The sequence below is a fragment of the Hypanus sabinus genome, chromosome 7, assembly GCF_030144855.1.
Source record: "Hypanus sabinus isolate sHypSab1 chromosome 7, sHypSab1.hap1, whole genome shotgun sequence".
Classification (NCBI taxonomy): Eukaryota; Metazoa; Chordata; class Chondrichthyes; order Myliobatiformes; family Dasyatidae; genus Hypanus; species Hypanus sabinus.
In genome coordinates this window covers 64,708,865-64,731,418 of record NC_082712.1, presented here as the reverse complement: position 1 = coordinate 64,731,418, position 22,554 = coordinate 64,708,865, and the positions used below count along the sequence as shown (strand labels likewise).

The 22,554-nt window shown below is 42.5% G+C and overlaps 1 protein-coding gene across 7 annotated transcripts in view; it reads left to right on the top strand.

Moving 5' to 3' along the window:
- LOC132396859 (paralemmin-2-like) overlaps nt 1–22,554 on the top strand; it is a 377,174-nt gene that overhangs the window by 125,373 nt on the left and 229,247 nt on the right. For 4 of the 7 annotated variants that reach the window (XM_059974859.1, XM_059974857.1, XM_059974860.1 and 1 more), the window contains exons 4-6: nt 4,608–4,722; nt 9,305–9,326; nt 13,651–13,755. In XM_059974859.1, coding sequence (XP_059830842.1) covers nt 4,608–4,722; nt 9,305–9,326; nt 13,651–13,755 — 242 coding nt within the window. The remainder of the gene's footprint in view (nt 1–4,607; nt 4,723–9,304; nt 9,327–13,650; nt 13,756–22,554) is intronic. The other 3 variants (XM_059974861.1, XM_059974863.1, XM_059974858.1) reach the window with 2 other exon arrangements.

Genomic DNA, 22,554 nt, shown 5'->3' with positions numbered 1-22,554 from the left:
AACTCTTTTGATTCCATGAATAGGTATCACAGCTGAGCCAAAAACAGTCTTCATCAGGCATATGCACAAATTCCTGCAGGATTTATAATCTATTCCGTTGTCCCTAAATAATTCTTGGCACAAGATTTGGAAGTTTAGTCCTTCTATGTTATCCTGCTTAGATCAAATTAGTTCTGCTAAAACAGACACTGTAGCATATTTCAGATCTCCGCAGTGTCAAACCTGCATCCAATTTGATGCTGAGTTTTACGTTATCAATGTCACAGTTTAAAAGTCGCATTTACCTTACCACAAAAACTGCAGCTGTGACTCCAAGTCCCATCACAGCAACTTGAGAAATTAAATTAAGTTAATTAAATGAATGTACACATTTCAAAAAAAAACTGAAATCAATAATGGTCACCATAAAACAACAGGATTGTTACAAAAAGCCATCTGGCTCACCAGTATACCTCAGGGAAGAAATCTTTTGTCCTGACTCAGTCTGGCCTATGTTTGACTCCTGGCCTACGGCAGAGTGATTAACTCTTTAACTACCCACTGATGTAGTGAAGTAGGCCTCCCAGTTCATTGACAAATAAAGGACAACAAACTTGGGCCCTGCCAGTGATGCATTCGGTGCATGGTAGCAAAAGGTTTTTTTCATACTTTGGGAATGCTTGTTTTAGCTGGGGATTGAGAAAGTTTGTTTTAGCTGGGGATTTGCTGTTTTCTGTGTGTAGTGACATGTTTAGCCATGGTGGACTCTAGAAATCCCCTTTACAGTTTTGACCATTGCTCAGAAACGGAAAAGCTCTCACTGAGCACAAAATATCAAGCTGCTGGAGGAACTCAGCAAGTCAGGCAGCATCTATGGAGGAAAATTGGTGATTACTATTCAGGTCAAGGCCCTTCATGAATAATGAAACATCTCAACCCAAAACATGGAATGTTCCTTTCCTTCCACAGATGCTGCCTGGCCTGCTAAGTACCTCCAACAGATTCCAACATCTGCAGTTTCTTAGCAAAACACACAAAATGCTGGAGAAACTCAGCAGGCCAGGTAAAGAGTGCAGTCAACATTTCAGGCCGAAACCCTTCCGCAGGACTGGAGAAAAAGATGCTGAGGAGTAGATTTAAAAGAGAGGAGAGGGGAGAGAGAAGCACCAGAGTACAAGTGAAACCTGGAGTGGAAGGGATGAAGTAAAGTGCTGGGAGGTAAAAGAGACATAAGACCATGGAAGCAAAAAAGAGGGTGGATCACCAGAGGGAGGCAATGGGTGGGCAAGGAGATAGGTGAGAGAGGGAAAAGGGGATGGGAAATGTGAAGGAGAGTGGAAGCTTGGGGGGCATTACTGGAAGTTTGAGAAATTGATGTTCATCAGGTTGGAGGCTACCCAAACAGGTTATAAGGTGTCATGCCTCCAACCTGAGTGTGACTTCATCTTGACAGTAGAGTAGGCCATGGATAGACATATCAGAATGGGAATGGAAGTGGAATGAAAATGGGTGGCCAGTGGGGTTCCCACTTTTTCAGGTGGATGGAGTGTAGGAGCTCGGTGAAGCGGTCTGGCAATCTACATCAGGTCTCACCATTATACAAGAGGCCACACGAGGAGCAATGGACACAGTATATGACCCCAAAGCACTCACAGATGAAGTGTTGCCTCACCTGAAAGGACTCTTCGGGACCCTGAATGGTAGTGAGGGAGGAGGTGTAGGGGCAGGTGTAGCACTTGTTCCACTTGCAAGGATAAGTGCCAGGAGGGAGATCAGTGGAGTAGGATGAATGGACAAAGGAGTTGCTTAGGGAACAACCCTGCAGAAAGCAGAAAGTGGGGGGAGAGAAAGATGTGCTTGGTGGTGGGATCCCATTGGAGATGGTGGAAATTTCAGAGAATTATCTGCTGGATGCAGAGGCTGGTTAAGTGGTAGGTGAGGATGAGGAATCCTATCCCTGATAGAGTGGTGGGAGGATGGCGTAAGAGCAGACATGTGTGAAATGGAAAAGATGTAGTTGAAAGCAGCATTGATGGCGGAGGAGAGGAAGCCGCTTTCTTTGAAAATGGAGGACATCTCCTTTGTTCTAGAATGAAAAGCCTCATCCTCACAGCAGGTGAAGTGAAGGAGGAGGAAGTGAGAGAAGGAAATTACATTTTTACAAGTAACAGAGTGGGAAGAGGTATAGTCCAGGTAGCTGTGAGAGTACATAGGTTTATAATAGACATCAGTGGATAAGCTGTCTCCGGAGATTTGAGGGCAGGGTGGAATTTGGAGGCAAAATGGATGAAGTAGACGAGTTCATGGGTGCAGGAAGCTCAATGTTGCGCAGGTAAAGTGTGGGACAGTCACCAGTGTAGGCTTGGAACATAGACTGTTCCACATAGCCGACAAACAGGGAGGCATAGCTGGGACCCATGCAAGTGCCCATGACTACATCTTTTGTATGAAGGAAGTAGGAGGAGCCAAAGGAGAAATTATTTAGAGTGAGGTCAAGTTCCGCTAGGCAGAGGAGAGTGGTGGTAGAGGGGAACTGGTTAGGTCTGGTGTCCAGAAAAGAACAGACTGCTTTGAGGCCTTCCTGGTGGGGGATGGAGGTGTTACCTGCAGTTCCTTGTATACTCACTAAATACATTGACCAAATGGACATCTTTCATCCCTTCGCAATTTATTGATGCTGCATTCTACCACTTCATGACAACGCACCTGAAAATTGTCTTCACCTCAATGGAGCAAGCAATGGGCCATGCAGGTGAACTTAAATAACTCTTGGCTAGACAGGAACAAATTCAGCCAATCCTGCGTTCTACTGGGGACAATTGTCAGAGCAACATAGGCACGTGACTGGATTTATCAGTCCAACTTTCCCCTGGATTCCATGAATATTAGTGATTGTAGCTCCAAATCAACTAACATGAACATCCTTTATGATTCCTGCAAGAATGCAATTGAAATCTGTGGTCATGTTTATATAGGTGAGGAATGACCCACATTTGTACATTCAAGAAAGGAGACAGACCTGACTGCAGTAACTTCAGAGGGGTCTTCAGCTATCTATTATGGAGAAAGTCTTTGCAAGCTTCTCTCAATAACCAAAGAGTTCTCCTTAAATCACTCTGTCCAGAGACACAGTGGGCATGACCTTCACCATGTGAAATGCCAATGGAAATACAGGAACTTTTTTGACCTCACCAGAACTCCTGACCCTATCAACCAGGAAGGAATATGGAATTTGTAGTGAAAAAATTAATTTCCATGTTATGCCATCTTCATGATGGCATTCAAGGCATGATAGGTGGATTCACAATGGACACAACCGCACTGCAGACAGGTGTCAAGCCAAACCCCATTGCATCTTGCTCCAATATATGTTTCAATTTTCCTCACTGTAGTACTACAAGTTACCTTCAATAAGCTCCCCACTAGAGTGGAGATAAGTATACAATAGGACGAACTGAAAACTGTTCAAACTCTACTGCCTCAATATTTGAATCACTGTCTCACAATTTCAGTCATCAAGATGCAGTACACAGATGTGATCAGTTGAAGGGTGGGAATCCAAACATCATCAGCTTCTTAACAAAAATATTTGAGACATTAAGAATTCATACTTAATATCTGGAAGAGCTCCTTTATCAGCATGCCTCCCCTAGACCACAAAGTCCTCTGACATTAAAGATTCACGGTGAGATCTTGGGAAATCGGGGACCATTTCCCATATTTTGGGAGACACATTATTTCAAAGGTTGACATCTGTAATCAAACTCGCATTATCTTCAATGCCCTGGAACAATCTTTAACCATGTGAAAAAATGGCTATTTATAGATTAAGTTTCCAAACTTGACACAAAGCAGATAATCCCCAAGCAATAGCAACTGTTTTATAGGTTCTTAGATTTGAGCTACCTACAGCAAACATTCTAAGCACTAAAGAGATGCCACCACCAGTTTTAAATCCTTCTAATCCACCAAGAGGATAAGCAAACTAACATCAGTGTCACTTTGCAGGCCAACATCCCCAATATTGAGTCCTTGATTATATCCAATCAGCTCTGTTGTGCAAACAATATTTGCATAGTCAGAATCCTACATTGCCCACTCATGATACTGATGTTCTACCAGGATTACCTGGAGGAACAGAACAACTGATTCACGAATATCGTCAAAGCCTCAATAAAGAAGTGTAACTTCCTAGTGGGCTTCTAAAATCAGATGGTCCTGAGAAACCACAGGTGCCAAGAAAGCCTGGTACAAGTGACAGATCCAGCACACTATCTCACAATCTGCACATCCACCCTCCTATCCTAGCAGAAGCAGAATCTAATAACAACTATATTAGCTTCATCAGCTACCTCAGATCCCATGAAACAAAGAATAAGCAAATTATCCTTGACCCTGAAGGACTGATTAAGAAGAAAAAAAGAGTATATATTTTACAGTTTATGAATGAAACAGATTTGAATATGCAGTGCCTATAAAATGTAGGACTAAGCAAAAATTAAATTGGGGCACTGAAGGAAACTCTCTATATTCAGTTTATGTTAGCACCATCAACTTTTTGTGAGGAACAATAATGCCAAAAGAGCCTTTAAGGACAGATACAAATTCTGTGCTTTTTTTCCGTGCAGACTCGAGGTGGAAATAGAACAACTTGAGAGAGAGGAATCCCAGATTTCTGCCAAGGAGCAAATCATTCGGGAAAAGTTAAGGGAAGCAGAGAAATCGATTGAGGACCTGCAGAAGGTAAGTAGACTGGAGCCCTTTACTCACTGACTGCTGAGGTGGAAGCAACTCTGAGCTTAAATTTTATGCCACCTATAGTAAAGGATAAATTTAGAAATTAGGGAGAACCTGGAATTGTAAATGTTCAGATAGCTTTAAAAAGTTCTAGTGATGGATAAGGACAGTGGCAGATATCCATGAAAGCGTCCAGAGTCAGCATTTCCTTTGACCGTATCCTTAGGAAGGCAGTGACTCTTACTAGAAGTGGGGGGGGGGGGAGGAGGAGGGGGGCAGCCATTTTGGATTATAAACCTGGATGGTTGAAGCACAGACCTCCATGCCCAAGGTGACGTGGCCCTCCCTTCTACTGACCCTTTAAAAGAAAAGGGTCCATCTCCTGAGCAGGAGCAGTGTTCTCAGTGTTACTTGTGAGAAGCAGTTGCACACAAATTGGAAACTGAACAGATCAGATCTTTGCCTGGTTGGATGCTTCCTGATGGGATCACCATGATTTAAACCTATGGTGCCGCCCACTTTCACAGCAGTGGGCCTGTCCAGATGACTATCCCCATTTGAGTGTCTTCTCATTGAATGAGTATGCACAACAAGCAGTGTTCTGTCCTGAGACCCAAATTCCAGTCCACCCTAATGTCCTTTGACCACTAGCCTGCACTTACCTTCCAGCTCAAGACTGGTGACCTCATTCACCAGAATGGAGGAACTCTAGATAGGTCAACAGCGGCTGGTATAAAGCTGAAGTGCCAATTGGCAAGGGCACCTCTCAGCTCAACTCATGATTGCTTGACTGCCATTTTTCAGCCAGCATCTGATCTCCAGCTAATGTCTGCCTTCCCAATGTCATTGTGTTGGCACAGAACTCAAACTCAAGATGACCAGCAAAGAGGTCACAGCTGGCACTACCTGTCCAAAAATAGCCATTATCCAATCAAGAATTCTAACAGTTGACATTATTTTTAACTGCATTTATTTTATTTTATTTTAATTCCTGTAGAACTTTGCTTTGGAGAGATTGGCCAATGTTGTGGGTTGATGGGAAGCACTCCTAGCTCGGATTCAGAAGGATGCAGAGAACAGTCCCATTCCGGAGATCATAGCAGAGAAACCTAGGCGGACATTTCCCTGCAGTAATGAGGAAGTGCCAGCTGATGTTTAGAGGAGATGGTTTATTGAGTCCCTCTCTGCTCTCTCAGGTGAATGTAATAGAAGGACAGGGAGCTTCTGAGGGTGTCCTTTACAATATTTACCTTCCAATCAAAATCTATAAGTCAGGTAACTCATTGTTGTTTGTGAAAAACAGTGGGAGGCTAATTGTTTTCTATGTTCCCCACAATACCACAGTGATCATTTAAGAACATGATTGGCTATAAAATGCATTGAGACAGCAAAAAACCATTAAAGATTCCTGCTTTTATAATTGATCATAGTTCGGACTTAATGCAAACTGACAGCTTTTCCTTCAGTAATCTGAAGCAATGCCATTAGGGGAGATCTTTGGTCAATGTCATTCAATGCTCCTGGGATAGCTGGTCTGAAGAAAGGCTAAGTATCCTCTGAAGTTAGAAGAATAAAAGGAGACCTCGTTAGAAGGCACACAATTCTCAGATGGCCTGACGGAGTAGATAGAGAATGGATGTTTTCGTTGGAGGAGTCTTGAACCAGGGTTCATACTCAAGATAAAGGAAAAATTATTTTAAAATGAAGTGAGAGGAAATTTCTTCACTTAAAGTGTGGCGAATCTTTGGGATTTTCTCCAACAGCTAATTGGAGAGCTAAAGCATTAGTTGTATTCAGAATAAAGATCAATGGATGTTTGGATAAGTATTACATGGCAGAATAGGTAGGAGAGACCGGTTGAGATGAATGATTGATTTTAGGAATGTTTTGAGCTGATATTTTAATGTAAATGATTTTATTCAGTGTCAAAAGCAGTTTTCACTGCTCACTGTGCATTCCCAGCCTGTTTTTGCTATTATGCTGCACCATGGAAAAAAATAAGACAGTGATAGAAAAACTTATGTTTATTAGCCTTCCTTTCCTCCCCTTAAATGTACAGGCTCCTCCAAGACACACAGCCAAGTGAATGGTATCAGCTTGTATTGTTGCAGGCAGACAATTGTGGCCACAAGCCTGATAAGACTTCGGTATTAACCAACAAATGCATATCCTTCTGGAAAGGAAGGAAAGTCATTATTTGCATTTTTGGAGTTTTTTCCAGCTGCTGCACCTCCCAATGATTTACAGACAGTACAATGTTTCTCGTTGCCTGTTTACTGTTGTCCTGTGGGAAACAATGGCAGCCATGGGAAGATCAAAGGGGTAATGATCAGACAGACTTTATTTAGTGGTATTTACAGTGGAATAAATCTTGTACAGGGTATTCAGGAGAACTTCTCTACTTTCATTCATGTTTGAAATACATCCTTACATTTTAACTATTTAACATGGAAGAGAGATTTTCCCCTGAAGTGTTGTTTGGGAAATATCTTTTCTGCAGCCAATTTTGAATTGCTGATGTAGTTGTCAAGTTATTGTACTGGTTCTTCAGAGCTCTGAAGTGAGTATACAGAGATATAAATTTCACCATTTGGTAAACTCAGTTAATGAGCTCATCAGAAAGGTAAAAGTATTGACAACCATGAAACTTATCAGAGATGAGCTGAACAACTGAGATGGAAGATACCTAATGAAAAAGCAGGCTCAGTACAAACAATTGAATGACCTATGCCTGCATCTATTTATGGTTTATACCAGGCTGTTGTAAAAACCAATCTGGTCCATAAATGTTCTTTGGGGATCTAGACTGTAACATCACATGTGACTTAGTGTTGATAATGCTCCCACAATAGAAGCTGATGTTTCAATAGGGACTAAGAATCTGTCTTGACAGGCCCCTTCACATATTTTATTTAATCTAATGGAAATATCTCCAACCACAGTAATCATAATGGGTGTGTTACATTGCATGGCAGAGACAAAGAAAAAGGAAGCCCCTCCCTTGCAGACCCAACTCCTCAAATGTTGTGCCACTAAGTCAGCTGATGACTCAAGTTAAACCCTCAGAAACTCCTTCCACTTGCATGGTTCATAGCTTGCAATAAAGTATAATTTTAAAATATGCATTAATCTTCGCTTGAAATTCCCTAGTATAGTAAAACGGAATTGTGACCCCACGATCTACCTTATTATGATTTTGCACGTTATTGTCCTCCTGCTCTCCACTTATCCTGTAGCTGCTACACTTCATTCTGCATTCTGTTACTGTTTTATCTTGTTTGACCTCATGCACAGCATAATGATTTGATCTATATGAACAGTATACAAGACAAGGTTTTCACTGTATCTTGTCATTTATGACAGTAATAAACCAGGTCCATTCCCCGGTTGTCCCCAGACCCAACAGTCTGATCTGGTCATTAGGTTATAGAATCACGTGGCATGACTAGAGCCCTTCAGCCCATCAAGGCTGAACTGACCATGGAGCACACATTTGCACTGCACCAATCCCGTGTTATTCTCCCCACATTTCCATCAGTTTCCCCTGAACAACAAAAGCAAATGCATCCAGGCATTCCTCTACTCACTCGAGGGAATGTACAGGGGACAATTAACCCAACAGCCCACAGGTCTTCGGGATATGGGAGAAAAGCAAAGCAACCAGTGGAAACCAAAACATGCAAACTCCACACTGAGAGCAGCCAAGATTAGGATCAAACTGGAGTTCCTGGAGCTGTGAGACAGCAGTCCTAGGTTTCCCAAGCCTTTGAGTAAAGATGTGCTTCCTCCATGGGCCTCAACCAGCCTAGTTCTATCATTATGTATTCTTGTCCTGAACTGCTTCTTGAAGAAGCAGTAGTTGGTCTTCAACCATCCCAACATGATTTTTTTTTAAACTTATCAGTCAGATTGCTCATGCAAAGGTGCACCTGGATGGTGGAATTTATTACTTAGTCTGTGTAAATGTCTCTCAAAGAGCACTAGATCCATGGTGATGCCTGATAGTCAGCTGAACACAGCATTCCTCTCAGTCTCCGAGCCACTGTCTGTGCCACTGCACCAGAACAGCCTGTGCTTCGGTATCCCAGCCCCCAAGTTAATTATCCTGTTAGTAACTACTTCCATGGAGAATGGTCGCGGAGCTCAGGACTGACCTTTTGTCCTCACCAAGTGGGCCCCACCAAAACCTAATTGTGTAGCTCCTCGGCAGGAGAGAAACCGGCAGCGTGACATTTCTTTGAAAGCTCTCCTTTTAGCAAATCTGTGTTAAATATCAATTGAGGCCACCATCAGCGCTGTAATCATCTTAAAAATCACCCAGTTTCTGCGCTACGGTTTGACTGCTGCAGAGTGCTTGTAATCCATAATGATATTATAAGCAATCACGTGACTTCTCATGCACTGATACGCAACTGGTTAGGTCTGTATGAGGAGTCATCTCACTCTGCTTTGTAATAACTGCAATGGAAAGCTGGAATTTCAGCAGAAAGTAGATTTTAATCTTGCTGCTAGGGTGTGTGCATTAAATTATTGTGCCTTGTGTCCATTACAAAATATTAATAAATGAATGCTTTGTTTCATTTCACAGAGCTTCTCCAAACCTGATGGGGGTAAGTAAGCTTTTCATATTCAGTATAAGATGTTTTGGTGTGCAGGTGCTGTATGGTTGTCAGTGATATAAATGGGGATTGCAATTGTACATATTGCCTTCACTTGTGAACACACTTGCACAACACAAATTTGAAAAGGGATTAACCTATGTCAAATACATAAGCTTATTGACTCCTTCAAATGGTGCATTAATTTTTTTAATTCAAAAATCAGCAAGATTAAAGTGCTATTCCTGTTGCTGTCAATCATATTTTTTTTAATATTTTGAGGAAATCAGAGGTTTCCGAGTATGAAATTCTCCACCTGAATAGTCTCAGTGGCTGACTACATCGAAGCCATAGGTCAATAGATCGGATAAAGGAATCAAAGAATGAAGGCTTAGAAAGGAAAATGAACAATATTATTCAAAGGTAGAGCAGCCTTCAGGAAATTTGGCACGTTCCTGCTCATATTTTGTATGTTCTTACAATAAAATGTATCCCCATTATTTGATTGCCAGTGGCCAGGTTATTCAGTCACTCTGACCCTGATTTCTGTCCCTAGATCCTTCTGTGTTAACCATTTTTAGTTCTTCCCTACAAACCCTTTGTACTGGTTAATGGATTAATAGAGTACTGTTGGTGAGCACAGCACTTATATATAGATCTGAAATTTCCTTTGAGAGGGAGTTGATGAGCTGTCTTTTCGGATACAATAGGCCCTGTGGAAGTGGTGCTTCTGCAGTGCTGTTGCATTAGGAGTTCAGAGTCATATTGGTTTATTTTACAGATGTAGTCTATTCATAATGTATACAATAAATACTCAGTACGTGTCTGTATTTATTGTGTGTCAGTTCAATATATTTCCTGACAAATGTGTCAATGTCACTCCCGTTTACTGCATCCATGAAGCATTTGAGAAATAGCTTCACAGGCACCAGGACCTCAATATCCAGTGACAGCATGATCTTAGACTGCGATCCTCCTATACAGGGCCTTTGCAGAGGCTGCATCTCTCAACACCTTGGGATGTGCTTGGGACATCTCCTTTCACTGGAAGTCCAAAAGATTTTGGGCAGACCAAATCACATCTTTCATGACGTGTGATCTTTTAGCAACAGCTGTTGCTTGTCTCAGTATGCATCTAGTGACATCAAAGGCCTCCTCAAAAATTCATCTGATTACCTTAGTGGCCTAGTGTCAACACTTCTCCCTTCTTCCTGCACCAGCTCCAATAGAAGATGTATACAGGGCAGCTGCTAAATAGCGTTTCCTGGTCAATTGACTCGGCATTGATGTGGGATATTACCTGTACTTTCCTGTAGAACCTGCATCTCATGGACCTTCAGTGCTCTGAAAGCTGACAAAGCAAAGCCAAGTCCAATGTAAAAGTTCAAATGAGGTCAAACATTGTTTGTTAATTCCAAGGATGGAAGGCCCCTCACCAGTTTGTATTGACTTCTAGTACAAATCAAATAATTTCAAAAATTACACCTGGGTTTCATACCTTGCCATGTATTCATCCCTCCACAGCACTGATACAATGTCAAGGATGTATATGGTATTCACACACTGATAATAGATTTGCTTTGAAACTTTGAAACCTCTCCTGAGTGTGTAACCTCTCAAGAAGTCTATGTCAGTCTGATACTAGCTTCTTGCATACTCCTGGTTTTCATCACAGCACCAGTAGTGGCCATTCTTACAGGGTTGCCCAGTTCCTAAGCTCCGCAGTTCCTTCCTTGTACCTTTCTACTTTTACACTCCAATGTGATCCCTAAAACCTTCTCTCAAATCTCAGTTACCCAACCTCACAGCTCCTAATCCACTCAGTGTAAAATTATGTCCACATAAGGCACCTTATTATTTTAAAGGATATGTATGAATGCATGCCTTTGTTGTGGTTCTGGCACCTTGCAGATTAATGTAAGTGTTTATTTTTGGGGGGTGGTGTGCTTGCTGTGCCCAAATTGACTTCATCTTTGAAATATTCATCACTGACCAAAAGAGAAATAGTTCCCAAAATCTTATGAATGAAAATTGATTTCAGCATTGCAAATCTGGATAAAGAAAGAATCTAAAATAAATAAAGTTGTAATTTTAAACATAAGAAATTCTTCAGGGTTGGATCACACACAAAATGCCAGAGGAACTCAGCAGGTCAGGCAGCATCTATGAAAATGAATAAACAGTCAACCTTTCAGGCCAAGACCCTTCTTCAGGACTGGAAAGGAAGAGGGGAAACTCCAGAATAAAGAGGTGGAGGAAGGGGAGGGACGGTAATTAAAAGGTGATAGGTGAACCCAGATAAATGGCTGGAGAGAAAGGAATCTGAAAGGGGAGGAGAATGGACCATAGGGAAAAGGGAAGGAGGAGGAGAACCAGGAGGAACTGATAGGCAGGTGGGAAAAGGCAAGAGGTCAGAGTGAGGAATAGAAGAGGAGAGAGTGAGGGAATTCTTTTTTTTAACCAGTAGAAGCAATCGATGTTCATGCCATCAGTTGGACGCTACCCAGACAGAATATAAAGTGTTGCTCTTCCACTCTGAGGGTGGCCTCATTGTGGCACAAGAGGAGGTCATGGACCAACATGTTGGAACAGAAATGGGAATTGGAAACATAACTTGTATATCTGAAGATCTAAAACCTCATTCTCACTCAAGGGACCTTCTTAGTTGGAAAAAAGATGGTAATGTGATTCATTACTGGTTTTGTAATGATGTGACCCCTAGAAGAATAATTAAAACCTCAACCAATCTCACTAAAGAAGCAATGTGGCAATTGTCCTTGTGTTTTCCTAGAGCCTGGCAGTGACTGGCTTCAGTAGTCAATGGCAGTGGTGAAATGGGTGGGATTCTGGGATGAACAAGAACGATTATTGTTGATTCCTCGGGTGAAGAATCTGGGAGGGTATAGTCTCACATAAAGAGTTGACTCTATCCGAATGTTTCAAATTCCACTTCTAAAACTTGAGCACAAAAGACTAGGCTGACCTTTTGGAGCAGTACAGAGAGAGTAGGTGCTCTGTCACATGTGCTGGTCCTCAGTTCCTCTGTTCTATCGAGTGGCCATGTTAGTTGCCCCAGCACTCTATTTGAAGACAGCAGAAAGGTTCTTTCCAACCACCTAAACATCATTCATCCCTCAGTCAACCTCATTTTTACAAAAATAAGGGATTACATCACCATCATGCATTCTATGTGGGGCCACAGTTAAGTGTTTCTCAGCACCAGTGACCCAGATTCCATTCCGAACTCCGGTGCTGTCTGGGTGGGTGGAGTTTTCATATTCTCTCAGTGACCAAAGGGTTTCCCGTCTTCTCCGGTTGTCCCCTCCCCATATCCCAAAAGCATGCAAGTTGGTAGGTCAACAGGCTGCTTTATGAGTGTGGTAAGGGTAGATGAGTTTATATTGTCCTTCCTATACAGCAGGGTGTAATGGCGTTCATTGTTCCTAGTAAAGCGAGCACGTGGTGATTATAAAAACAACTATCAATAGAAATGGGAGTGCAAACAAAAAGACAGCAGCAAGGTGGAAATACCATAGTCCAATATGAGGTAGTACAAACAAAATGCAAATTCTGAAGTGACACTAGTGGAGAAACCGAGGGAGGTAAAGTTAAGAATGGGAGAATGTACCCGCGCCACCGGGAAGAGGTAACAGTGGAGACGACAGAGTTCGATGGACATGTGAGAGAGAATAAGTTACAGGGAAATAAATGAGGGACTGGAATCGCTCAGAAAGCCAGCTTGGGCTTGACAGGCCCAATGGCGTCTCCAATGTTGTGAGGAAACAAAATAAGTCGGAATGAGCAGGAGGTGGGAGCTTCCCGTGCACTGATTTTCCACTACATCTCGTCCATTATAAACGTAATGACGGAGGAACAATTTGTGAAGCGGTGACAGGACGATTCACTCCTTTCTCTGCGTGGTAGTTCAGGTGTTTTGGAAATTGGTACAGTTTGTATCTGGAACCCCAGTGGATTTTCCTCTCTGTAAAATGTTGCTGAAATCAAGGAGCTGCGACGTGGGAGTGTCACCGAGCTCTGTTCAAAACCTGGAAACACCGACTGAATGAAATGTTCAGCGGCTCGTAGGCGAGTCTCGATATTTCCTGCCTCAGCTCCCCTATTTAACGCCAATCATGGGACTGTGATCCTGTTCATTGTTCCCTCTGATCCAGCTGTTCAGTGCGAAAAAAAAGCCTGATGCGGTAGCTGCCTTTTATTGTTCTGCTTTAATACACTACTCCCGGAGACTGCTACATCAGCAGCAATCTCGTCCTGCCAGTCATTTTGTTTTCCCATTTCCTTTCCCACCACTCCCCCCACCCTCCAACCCCACCAGCAGATGCACTGAATTACGATTTTTCTCGGACTCCCGACCTTCCGACTCTCTGCTCACAAAGGAAGGAGGCGATGAAGGGGGAAGACGGCACAGAGGAGGTGGCGGGTGAGTGGCAGAGGAGGGTCTGTGTAATCTGCGTAGTAAATTTCGGGGGGGGGGGGGGTCTAGAAGCACTGGGACCCGAAGGTATGCGGATTCAGATCTTTGAAGGTCTCAGGACAAGTTGGGAAGGCTTTGAAGGGAGCATCCAGGTATCCTGGCTTTATTGGTAATAACGGCGTAAGGTACAAAAGCAGGGAAGTTGTGCTGAACCTTAATGAGACGTTGAGAAGGCATCAGCTGGAATATCGTGTTCAGTTCTGAACACCAGACTTTGAGGAAAGATGTCATGGTCTTAGACTAGACTGCAGAGGAGGTCTGACAGACATTGTACCAGGAATGTGGGACATCAGATTTGTGAGGACTCTCCAGTTTGGAACAGAGAAGGTCACAGGAAGATATATGTTCAAAATGCTGGAGGATTTGGCTGCTGAGATTCAGGAGGGCTGACAACCAGAGGAAAATAATCAGTGATGAAATGAGGAAAGTTTTACTTTTTGCAAAGCAAGTTGTTGTGAATGGGAGGACACAGCCTGAAATGAGAATGGGAGAAAACTACATGGTAGGAATTCTTGAAGAGAAAATTATGATAGAACTGACTGCAAAGAGAGAGGAATAAGATTAATTTGAATTTTGCCTTTAAAAGTCTGTTACTGACTAAATGAGATAAATAACTACCTTCTGTTATGTTAACCAAATGATCACCGATCTGATAGGTGAATGTAAAATCATTAATGTCAATCGTCCCTCCAACTTCCTATTTGTCTGCATAAGAGGGAGGGAAGGCAGGTTAAGATTCACCCTTACCCAGTATGGAGGGAGATTTGTCTTCTCTTGTCTATACTAAACATGTACACTAGTTGCTAGTTACACACCACAGCCACAATGAGATCAGTGTGTGAATGGAAGTGCTGAGCAGCATGTCCAGTAGCTGATAGCCTTGTGCACCACATCTCCCCACTGTCCCTTTCAGAAGAAAGTCCTGTTTAATTGCCCAAAGCAGGGTCAATGACTGAATTAATCTAGGTCATAACTTAGTCAGTTCCCAACTCCACTCTTGGCCAGACTAATTAGGTATAGGCCTGTGGTCCTACAATATCACAATTTTAATGGCTGTTCTAAAACAATGCTAATGAAGAATTTGTCCGAATATGACTTAATATCTTTTGATGATTGTGGTGCTGAAGCAATGTGCTGCAAATGTCCCTGTTTTTGATGCTATGTTAAACCAAATGTTTCACCTGCTCTCAGGTGGATGTAAAAGATCTCATGCCACATTTTCAAAGGAGGAGTTCACCCTAAGATTCTGGCCAGTATTTTTCTTTAAATCAATATTTTTCGACAATGAATTATCACACTAATACTCATGGGTATTATTCTGGACATTCTCTATGCTTATCCCAGAGTCACCAGACCATAATAACATGCTTTATTAATTGTAAATTATCTTAGGACATCATTTGGAGAGTAAAAGAAATGTTAGTAATGGAAACTGAAGGGTGGGTAGCTGTATCTGGGTCACTTCTATACAAAGCAAGTGCTGGTGTAGTGGTTAGTGTGACATTATAACAGTTCAGGGGCGAGGGAGTTCAGAGTTCGATTCCAGTGTCCTCCGTAAGGAGTCTGTAGGTTCTCCCCATAGAATTCGTGGGTTTTCTCCAGGTGCTGCAGTTTCCTCCAACAGGCCAAAGACGTCCCGATTAGTAAGTTAATTGGTCATTTAAAATTGATTATGATTAGGCTAGGGATAAATGGGGGTTTGCTGGGCAGCACAGCTCAAAGGGCCTACTTCACTAAACAATAAACAAAACCATGGCTGAATAGATCACCTCACTGAATGAGATATATCCCTTATTTATTGCCATATATGAAAGGAAATTCAACCCATGCTAGGTCCCAGCCAAGCTACCCCAACAGCCTATTTCCTTTCTTTCCTCGTGCCTGTGCCTATCCACTCTTCTTTAATTCTTTTGCAGTTTCCCAGCACTAAGGGGGATTTACAGTGGCCAGTTAACACTTCCCAGCATGTCTGGGACTGGGCAGGAAACCAGGGCACCCACTCTGGAACTGTTGGGCAACAGCAGTATCTGCTACACCACCAGGCTCCTTTTAGTGACCTCATTAGCTGCGCCTGATGCACAAGTAATATTTTGTTTTGAAGTCTGTGGTGTCTGCTTTACTGTTTGCTAGTGATCAGCTTTCAGTAGGGCTCCATTCTGTCATTGGGAATCCATTCTACTCGGAGCTGAAAGGAAGAGTGTGAGAAAGGTCGTGCGGTGCAGAAATATGAGCCAGACAGAAAAGCAGAACAGCCTGTTTCTGTGCTGTGTACAAGGTGTAACACAAAATATGTATAATAAGACCTTTCTTGGTATACTGCCTGATTTCGTATCTGCAAATCACATTTCATAAGTATTTTTCTTTGCACTGCTATAGTCATTTTGCTATTAGTCATTTTATGCCATTGTCCAACAAAATATAAGCACTAACTAAAACACAAGAACTAGGCTGACTGTCAGGGACAGTACTAGGGAAACCTTGACTTGTTGGAGGAGCTACCAGTAAGATGAGATACTAAACCAAGACCCTATATGTCTCCCAGGTGTAAAGAGAGATCCCTATGCACACTTTTGGAAGTGACCTAGGAAACATTCCAGGTGTCCTGGCCAATGTTTACCACTCAGTCAGTTTGTGGGAGTTTGCAATGCACTACAATATTTGGCTGCCAAGTTTCCTGTGTTGAGGTGACTGCTCTTTATTTACTGTCAAACAACCTAAGACTGTTAGTGAAATGCAAATATCTTCCAGACTGTCAAAATTACCTTTACCTGGTCAATATCTATCATTGGAATCCAGGGATCATTTCTGCAAATTTTCTCTTCAACTTCATGAAATAATCTGCCACTTATGTTAATAAGATTAAAAAGATTTGTCTTCGGGGGCACTTTTCAGGAAGTCAGGAAGATACAAAACACCTTGCTACTATAGGAGACACAGAGATTTTGCAGATGTTGAGAATCTTGAGCAACATACACAAAATTATGGAGGAACTCAGCAGGTCAAGCAACTCCATGGAGGGAAATGAATAGTTTATGTTTTGGACTGAGTTCCTCCAGAATTTTGGGCATACTGCTACAGGAAAGTATAATTTGAAATATAGTCAGTGTTATAATGTCCATTTTATTGTAAAGTCTATTTCTCTGCTATGCTACTTGTCATCCACTCTGAGCCTTTATACAAAGTCAATTCCAATCTGATTTGCAATGTGAGAAATTTGTGTACAAGCTCCCATCAATTATGTTCAGTGATTAAATTTGAGAATTTCTGTGTGCAAGAACAATAAAGGTTAAATTTTCGAAAGATTTTCCAATGTGTGTTTTAGTTCACTGAGAAACTACTCCCAATGTAATTAGCAATATAATTAGCAACAAAAAATAATTATTTAACTATTTCCTAGGTGATGGTTGGATCATTATTTTTTGATCATCTAGTTTTGAGTTGCATTAGGCAGTAGTACCAAATTATCATTATTCATTGTATCTCACTATTATCAGGTCCGGAGGAAGATTGGCCTTTTTTTACACTAGAACTTAGCAGTGACCAGCAAGGTTTTGTAAAAGATTGTCAGAGTAAATGCCAAATGACTGGTGACCCTTTAAGCAGAACCTTTAGTCTCAGAATAAAGCTTAGTCATTTCCAACCAGGGGAAGGAGAAATCTCTTTGGAATCCTCTGTTCCATATCTGGGCTGTGATTAATACATTTTAGAGTGCTAGAGGAAATGGGAATTGGATAGAGTAGTTCACTTGAGCACAGGATGGTAGTGATCGTATTGAATACTAGAGCAGGTTTGAGGGACAGAATACCCTGAGCCTGCTTCCCTTTCTAACATTCACTTGTGGGATAGTTTAAAGTAACCTCACCTTGCTGATTTGTGGTTAGTTGTGTAGATTCGAAGATTCAAAGTACATTTATTATCAAAGTATGTATACAACTCATAGAACATAGAGCAGTACAGCGCAGGAGCAAGCCATTCGGCCCACCATGTTGTGGTGAACCAGCTAAAATAAAATCAAAAACATCCAAACACTAATCTCTCCTACCCTATGCCATGTCCATGTCCCTCCATCTTTCTTGCAACCATGTGCCTATCCAAACATCTTTTAAAATCCTCTAATGTACTTCCCTCTGCTGCCATAACAGGCAGCATATTCCCAGCATTCATGACATTCTCAGTAAAAAACTTACCCCTCACATCCCCTTTGAACCTGCCCCGTCTCACCTTCAATGCATGCTCTCTGGTATTAGACATTTGAACCTTGGGAAAAAGATACTCTTTATCCATTCTGTCTATGCTTCTCATAATCTTGTAAACCTCTATCAGATCTCCCCGCAGCCTCCAGTTCTCCAGAGAAAACAGTCCACGTTTATCCAGCCTCCTGTGATAGCACTTGCCTTCTAAACCATGCAGCGCCTTGGTAAACCTCTCCTGCACCCTCTCCAAAGCCTCAACCTCTGTCCTATAGTGGGGCAACCAGAACTGGATGTAGCCTAACTATAGTTTTATAAAGTTACAATATAATCTCCTGACCTTTGAAGTCAACAAAAACAAGCATTCCATAAACCTTCTTAACTACCTTATCAACCTGCCTCACCACTTTCAAGGAGCTATAAAGTTGGATTCCAAGATTTCTCTGCTCAACAACACTGTTAAGGATCTTGCTTTTAACAGTGTACTGTCTCCTTGCATTTTCCCTACAGAGGTGCAACACCTCACATTTATCTGGGATAAACTCCATCTGCCATTTCTCAGCCTATATCTGTAACTGGTCTATATCACAATATATTCTTTGCCAGTCTTCTACATTATACACAACTCCACTAATCTTGATAACATCAGCAAACGTACACACCCATCTACATTCTCATCCATGTTGTTTATAGACATTACAAACAGTGGAGGTCCCAGCACAAATTCCTACAGAACACCACTAAATACAAACCTCCAGCTCAAATTAGTCCCTTTAACCACTGTCTTCTGTCTTCTATGCGTAAGCCAGTTCTGAATCTAAACAGCCAATTTGCCGCAGACCAAATGTATCTAAATCCTCTGGATTAGCCTCCAATGAGGCACTTTGTCAAATACTTTACTAAAATCCATGTAGACAACATCCATTGCCCTAGCCTCATCAGTCTCTCTCATCACCTTGTCAAAGAGAAACTCAATAAAGTTGGTAAGGCATAACCTACCACGCACAAAGCCATGCTGGCTCTCCCTCCTTACACCATGGGTTTCCATATGCTCATATATCCTATCCCTAAGGATTTTCTACAGTAATTTCACTACATCTAATGTGAGACTCACCGGGCTATAATTCCCAAGATTTCTCTTGTTCCGTTCTTAAATAAAAGTACAACATTAGGGTCTCACCAGTCCTCCTGGACCTCGCCTGTAACTAAAGAGGTCAAGGGCCCATCAATCTCGTGTCTTGCCTCCTTCAATAACCCGGAGTAAATCCCATCAAGCTCTGGGGACCTATCTACCTTAATATTCATTAGGAGGGCCAACACTTTCTCCTCATTGATGTCTAAATAGCCTAACATATTTATAAACTCAGCACTTATCTCCTGGTCCTCCATATCCTTTTCCTTGGTAATTACTGAAGCAAAATACTCAATAAGTACCTCATTCACATCCTCTGCATCCAAGCAAATGTTCTCCCCTTTATCCTTGAGTGGTCCCATCCTTTCCCTAATTATCCTCTTGCTCTTGATTTATGTGTAGAATGCCCTGGGATTCAACTTAATCTAACTTGCCAATGCCTTTTCCTAGCCCCTCCTGGCTTTCCCAATTCCCTGTCTGTAGTTCTTTTCTGGCTTCTTTATACTCCTCACGTGGTTCAATTGATTCCAGCTTGCGAAGCTTTACATACATTTCCAGTTTCTTCTTGACTAAATTCATCACCTCTCCGGACATCCAAGGTTCGCTTATCTTTTCATCCCATCCTTCCTTCTAATAGGAACATACCTTTCCTGTACTCTGTGTGATTGATCTTTAATCACCCTCCACATGTCGGATGTGAAGGTGCCAGAGGAAAGATGTTCTCAACTAACACTCCTTAGTTCCTGCCTAATGCTCTTATAATTTGCCCTGCTCCAATATAAAACTCTCCCACAAGGACCATACCTATCCATATCTATAGCTGTCCTGAAAGCTAAGGAGTGGTTTCTACTCCATAACTGTTCACGTACTGATAGGTCAGTCATCTGGCCAGGATCATTACCCAACACCAGATCCTGTACAGCCCCTCCTCTCATTGGACCATCCGCATCTTGATTTTAGAAACCTTGGATACACTTTTTAAAAACCTGCCCCATCTAAGCCCCTTAAACTAAGAAGATCCCAGTATGTTTTAGGGAAGTTGAAATCCCCCATGACAACAACACTATGATTTTTGACATTTCCTTAATCTGTTTACTTATCTGTTCCTTGATGTGCCAGTGGCCATTAGAGGGTCTGAAGTACAATTCCATCAGTGTGTTGCACCCTTCCTGTCCCTGAGTTATACACAAACGGACTCAGTGTCTGACCCTCCGTTATATCTCCTGAGTGCAGCTACGATATTGTCCCTAATTAGTAGTGCAATTCTCCCCCACCCTTTTACCTCTTCCTCTATCTTTTCTAAAACTTCAAAAACCTGGTACATTAATCATCCATTCCTGCCCCGCTCTCAACCAAGTTACAATAACATAGTTCCATGTACTGATCCATGCTTTAAGTTCATCCCATCACCCATAATACTTGTACCATTAAAATATGCACGCTTCAAACTATCTGATCCATCATACATGTTATTGCAATGTTGCCTCTCAGTATTTTCCCTTACATCTACCTTCTGGCCCAGTCCTTCCCTTAATGACCTGAGGCTCTGGTTCCCAGCCCCCTGCAGAACTAGTTTGAACTCTCCCAAGTACATAGGCAAACCACCCAGCCAGGATATTGGTTCCCCTCCTCTCCCTCTTGTACAGGTCACCCCTTATCCAGAAAAGGTTCCAATGATCAAAGGAGCCCTGCCTCCTGCACCATCTCTGCAGCCACTCATTCATCCATGCCATCACCCCATTCCCTACCTGCACTAGCCCGTGGCACAGGGAGTAGCCCAGAGAGGTCCTTCTCTTCTGCCTCTTTCCTAACTCTGTATACTCACTGCGTAGGACCTCTTCCCCTTTACTGCCTGTGTCATTGCTGCCAATATGCAGCACGACCTTGGCTGTTCCCTAACCCCTTGAGAATTTCCTACAGTTGCTCCAATATACCATGGACACTAGCACCTGGGAGGCAACACAGAATCTTGGTGTCTCTTTTGCGACCACAGAATCTCCTTTCTGTCCCCCTAACTATCGAGTCCCCTGTAACTACCATACTTTCTGACTTCATCCTTTTCTCTAGAGCCTCAGAGCTGGGCACAGTGCCAACAGCCTGGCTGCTCCTGTTTCCCCCCCCCCACCCCCCCCCCCCCCCCCCGCCACCCACAGCAGTATCCAAAAAGGTATACTTGTTGCTAAGGAGAACAGCCACAGGGATCCCTGCACTGGCCTCTTAATTCCTTTACCTTTCCTGAAGGTCACCCACCCACTGTCCCAAGCCTGTACTCTGGATGTGACCACCTCTTCAAAATTATTGTCTATAATACTTCAGCCTCCCAGTTGACCTGAGTAAATCCAACTCCAGCTCCAACTCTTTGACCCAGTCAGTTAGTTGAGTGCTATTCCCAGATATGTAGTCATCAGGGAAATCACCAGGTATCCTGAATTCCCACATCTGACAGGAGGAGAATTCCATAAGACATAGGAACAGGATTAGGCCATTCAGCCCATTGAGTATTCCCTGTCATTCCATCAAGGCTGATCCCAGATCCCACTCAACCCGATACATCTGCCTGCTCACCATATCCTTTCATGCCCTGGCCGATCAGCAAACGACCAACTTCCGCCTTAATATACACACGGACTTGGCCTCCGCCGCAGCCTGTGACAGAATATTCCACAGATTTATTAGTCTCTGGCTTAAAATAATTCCTCCTTACCTCTGTTCTAAGGGGTCGCCCTCAAATTTGCAGCTGTTACCTCTAGTTCTGGATAACCCCACCATTGGAAACGTCCTCTCCACATCCACCCCTAGTCCTTTCAACATTCGGTAGGTTTCAATGAGATACCCCACATTCTTCAAAATTCCAGTGAGTACAGGCCCAAAGCTGCCAAAAGCAAATCATATGTTAACCCCTTCATTCCCAGAATCATCCTTGTGAACCTCCTCTAAATTCACTTCAATGACAACACATCCTTTCTGAGCTATGGGACCCAAAGCTGTTAACAATACTACAACTGCGGCATGACTAGTGTCTTATAAAGGCTCAGCATTATCTCCTTGCTTTTATATTCTATTCCCCTTGAAATAAATGCCAACGTTGCATTTGCCTTCTTTACCACAGATACAACCTGTAAATTAACCTTCTGGGAGTCTTGCATGAGGACTCCTAAGTCACACTGCACCTCTGAAGTTTGAACCATCTCCCTGTTTAGATAAAAGTCTACACTATTGTTCCTTTTAGCACAATGCAATATCATACATTTCCCATCACTGTATTCCTTCTGCCCATTCTTCCAATTGTCTTAAGTCCTGCTGCAATTGCAATTGCTTCCTCAACACTACCTAACCCTCCACCTATCTTGTTATCATTCACAAACTTTGACACAAAGCCATCAATTCCATTACCTAAGTCACTGAGAAACAGTATGAAAAGTA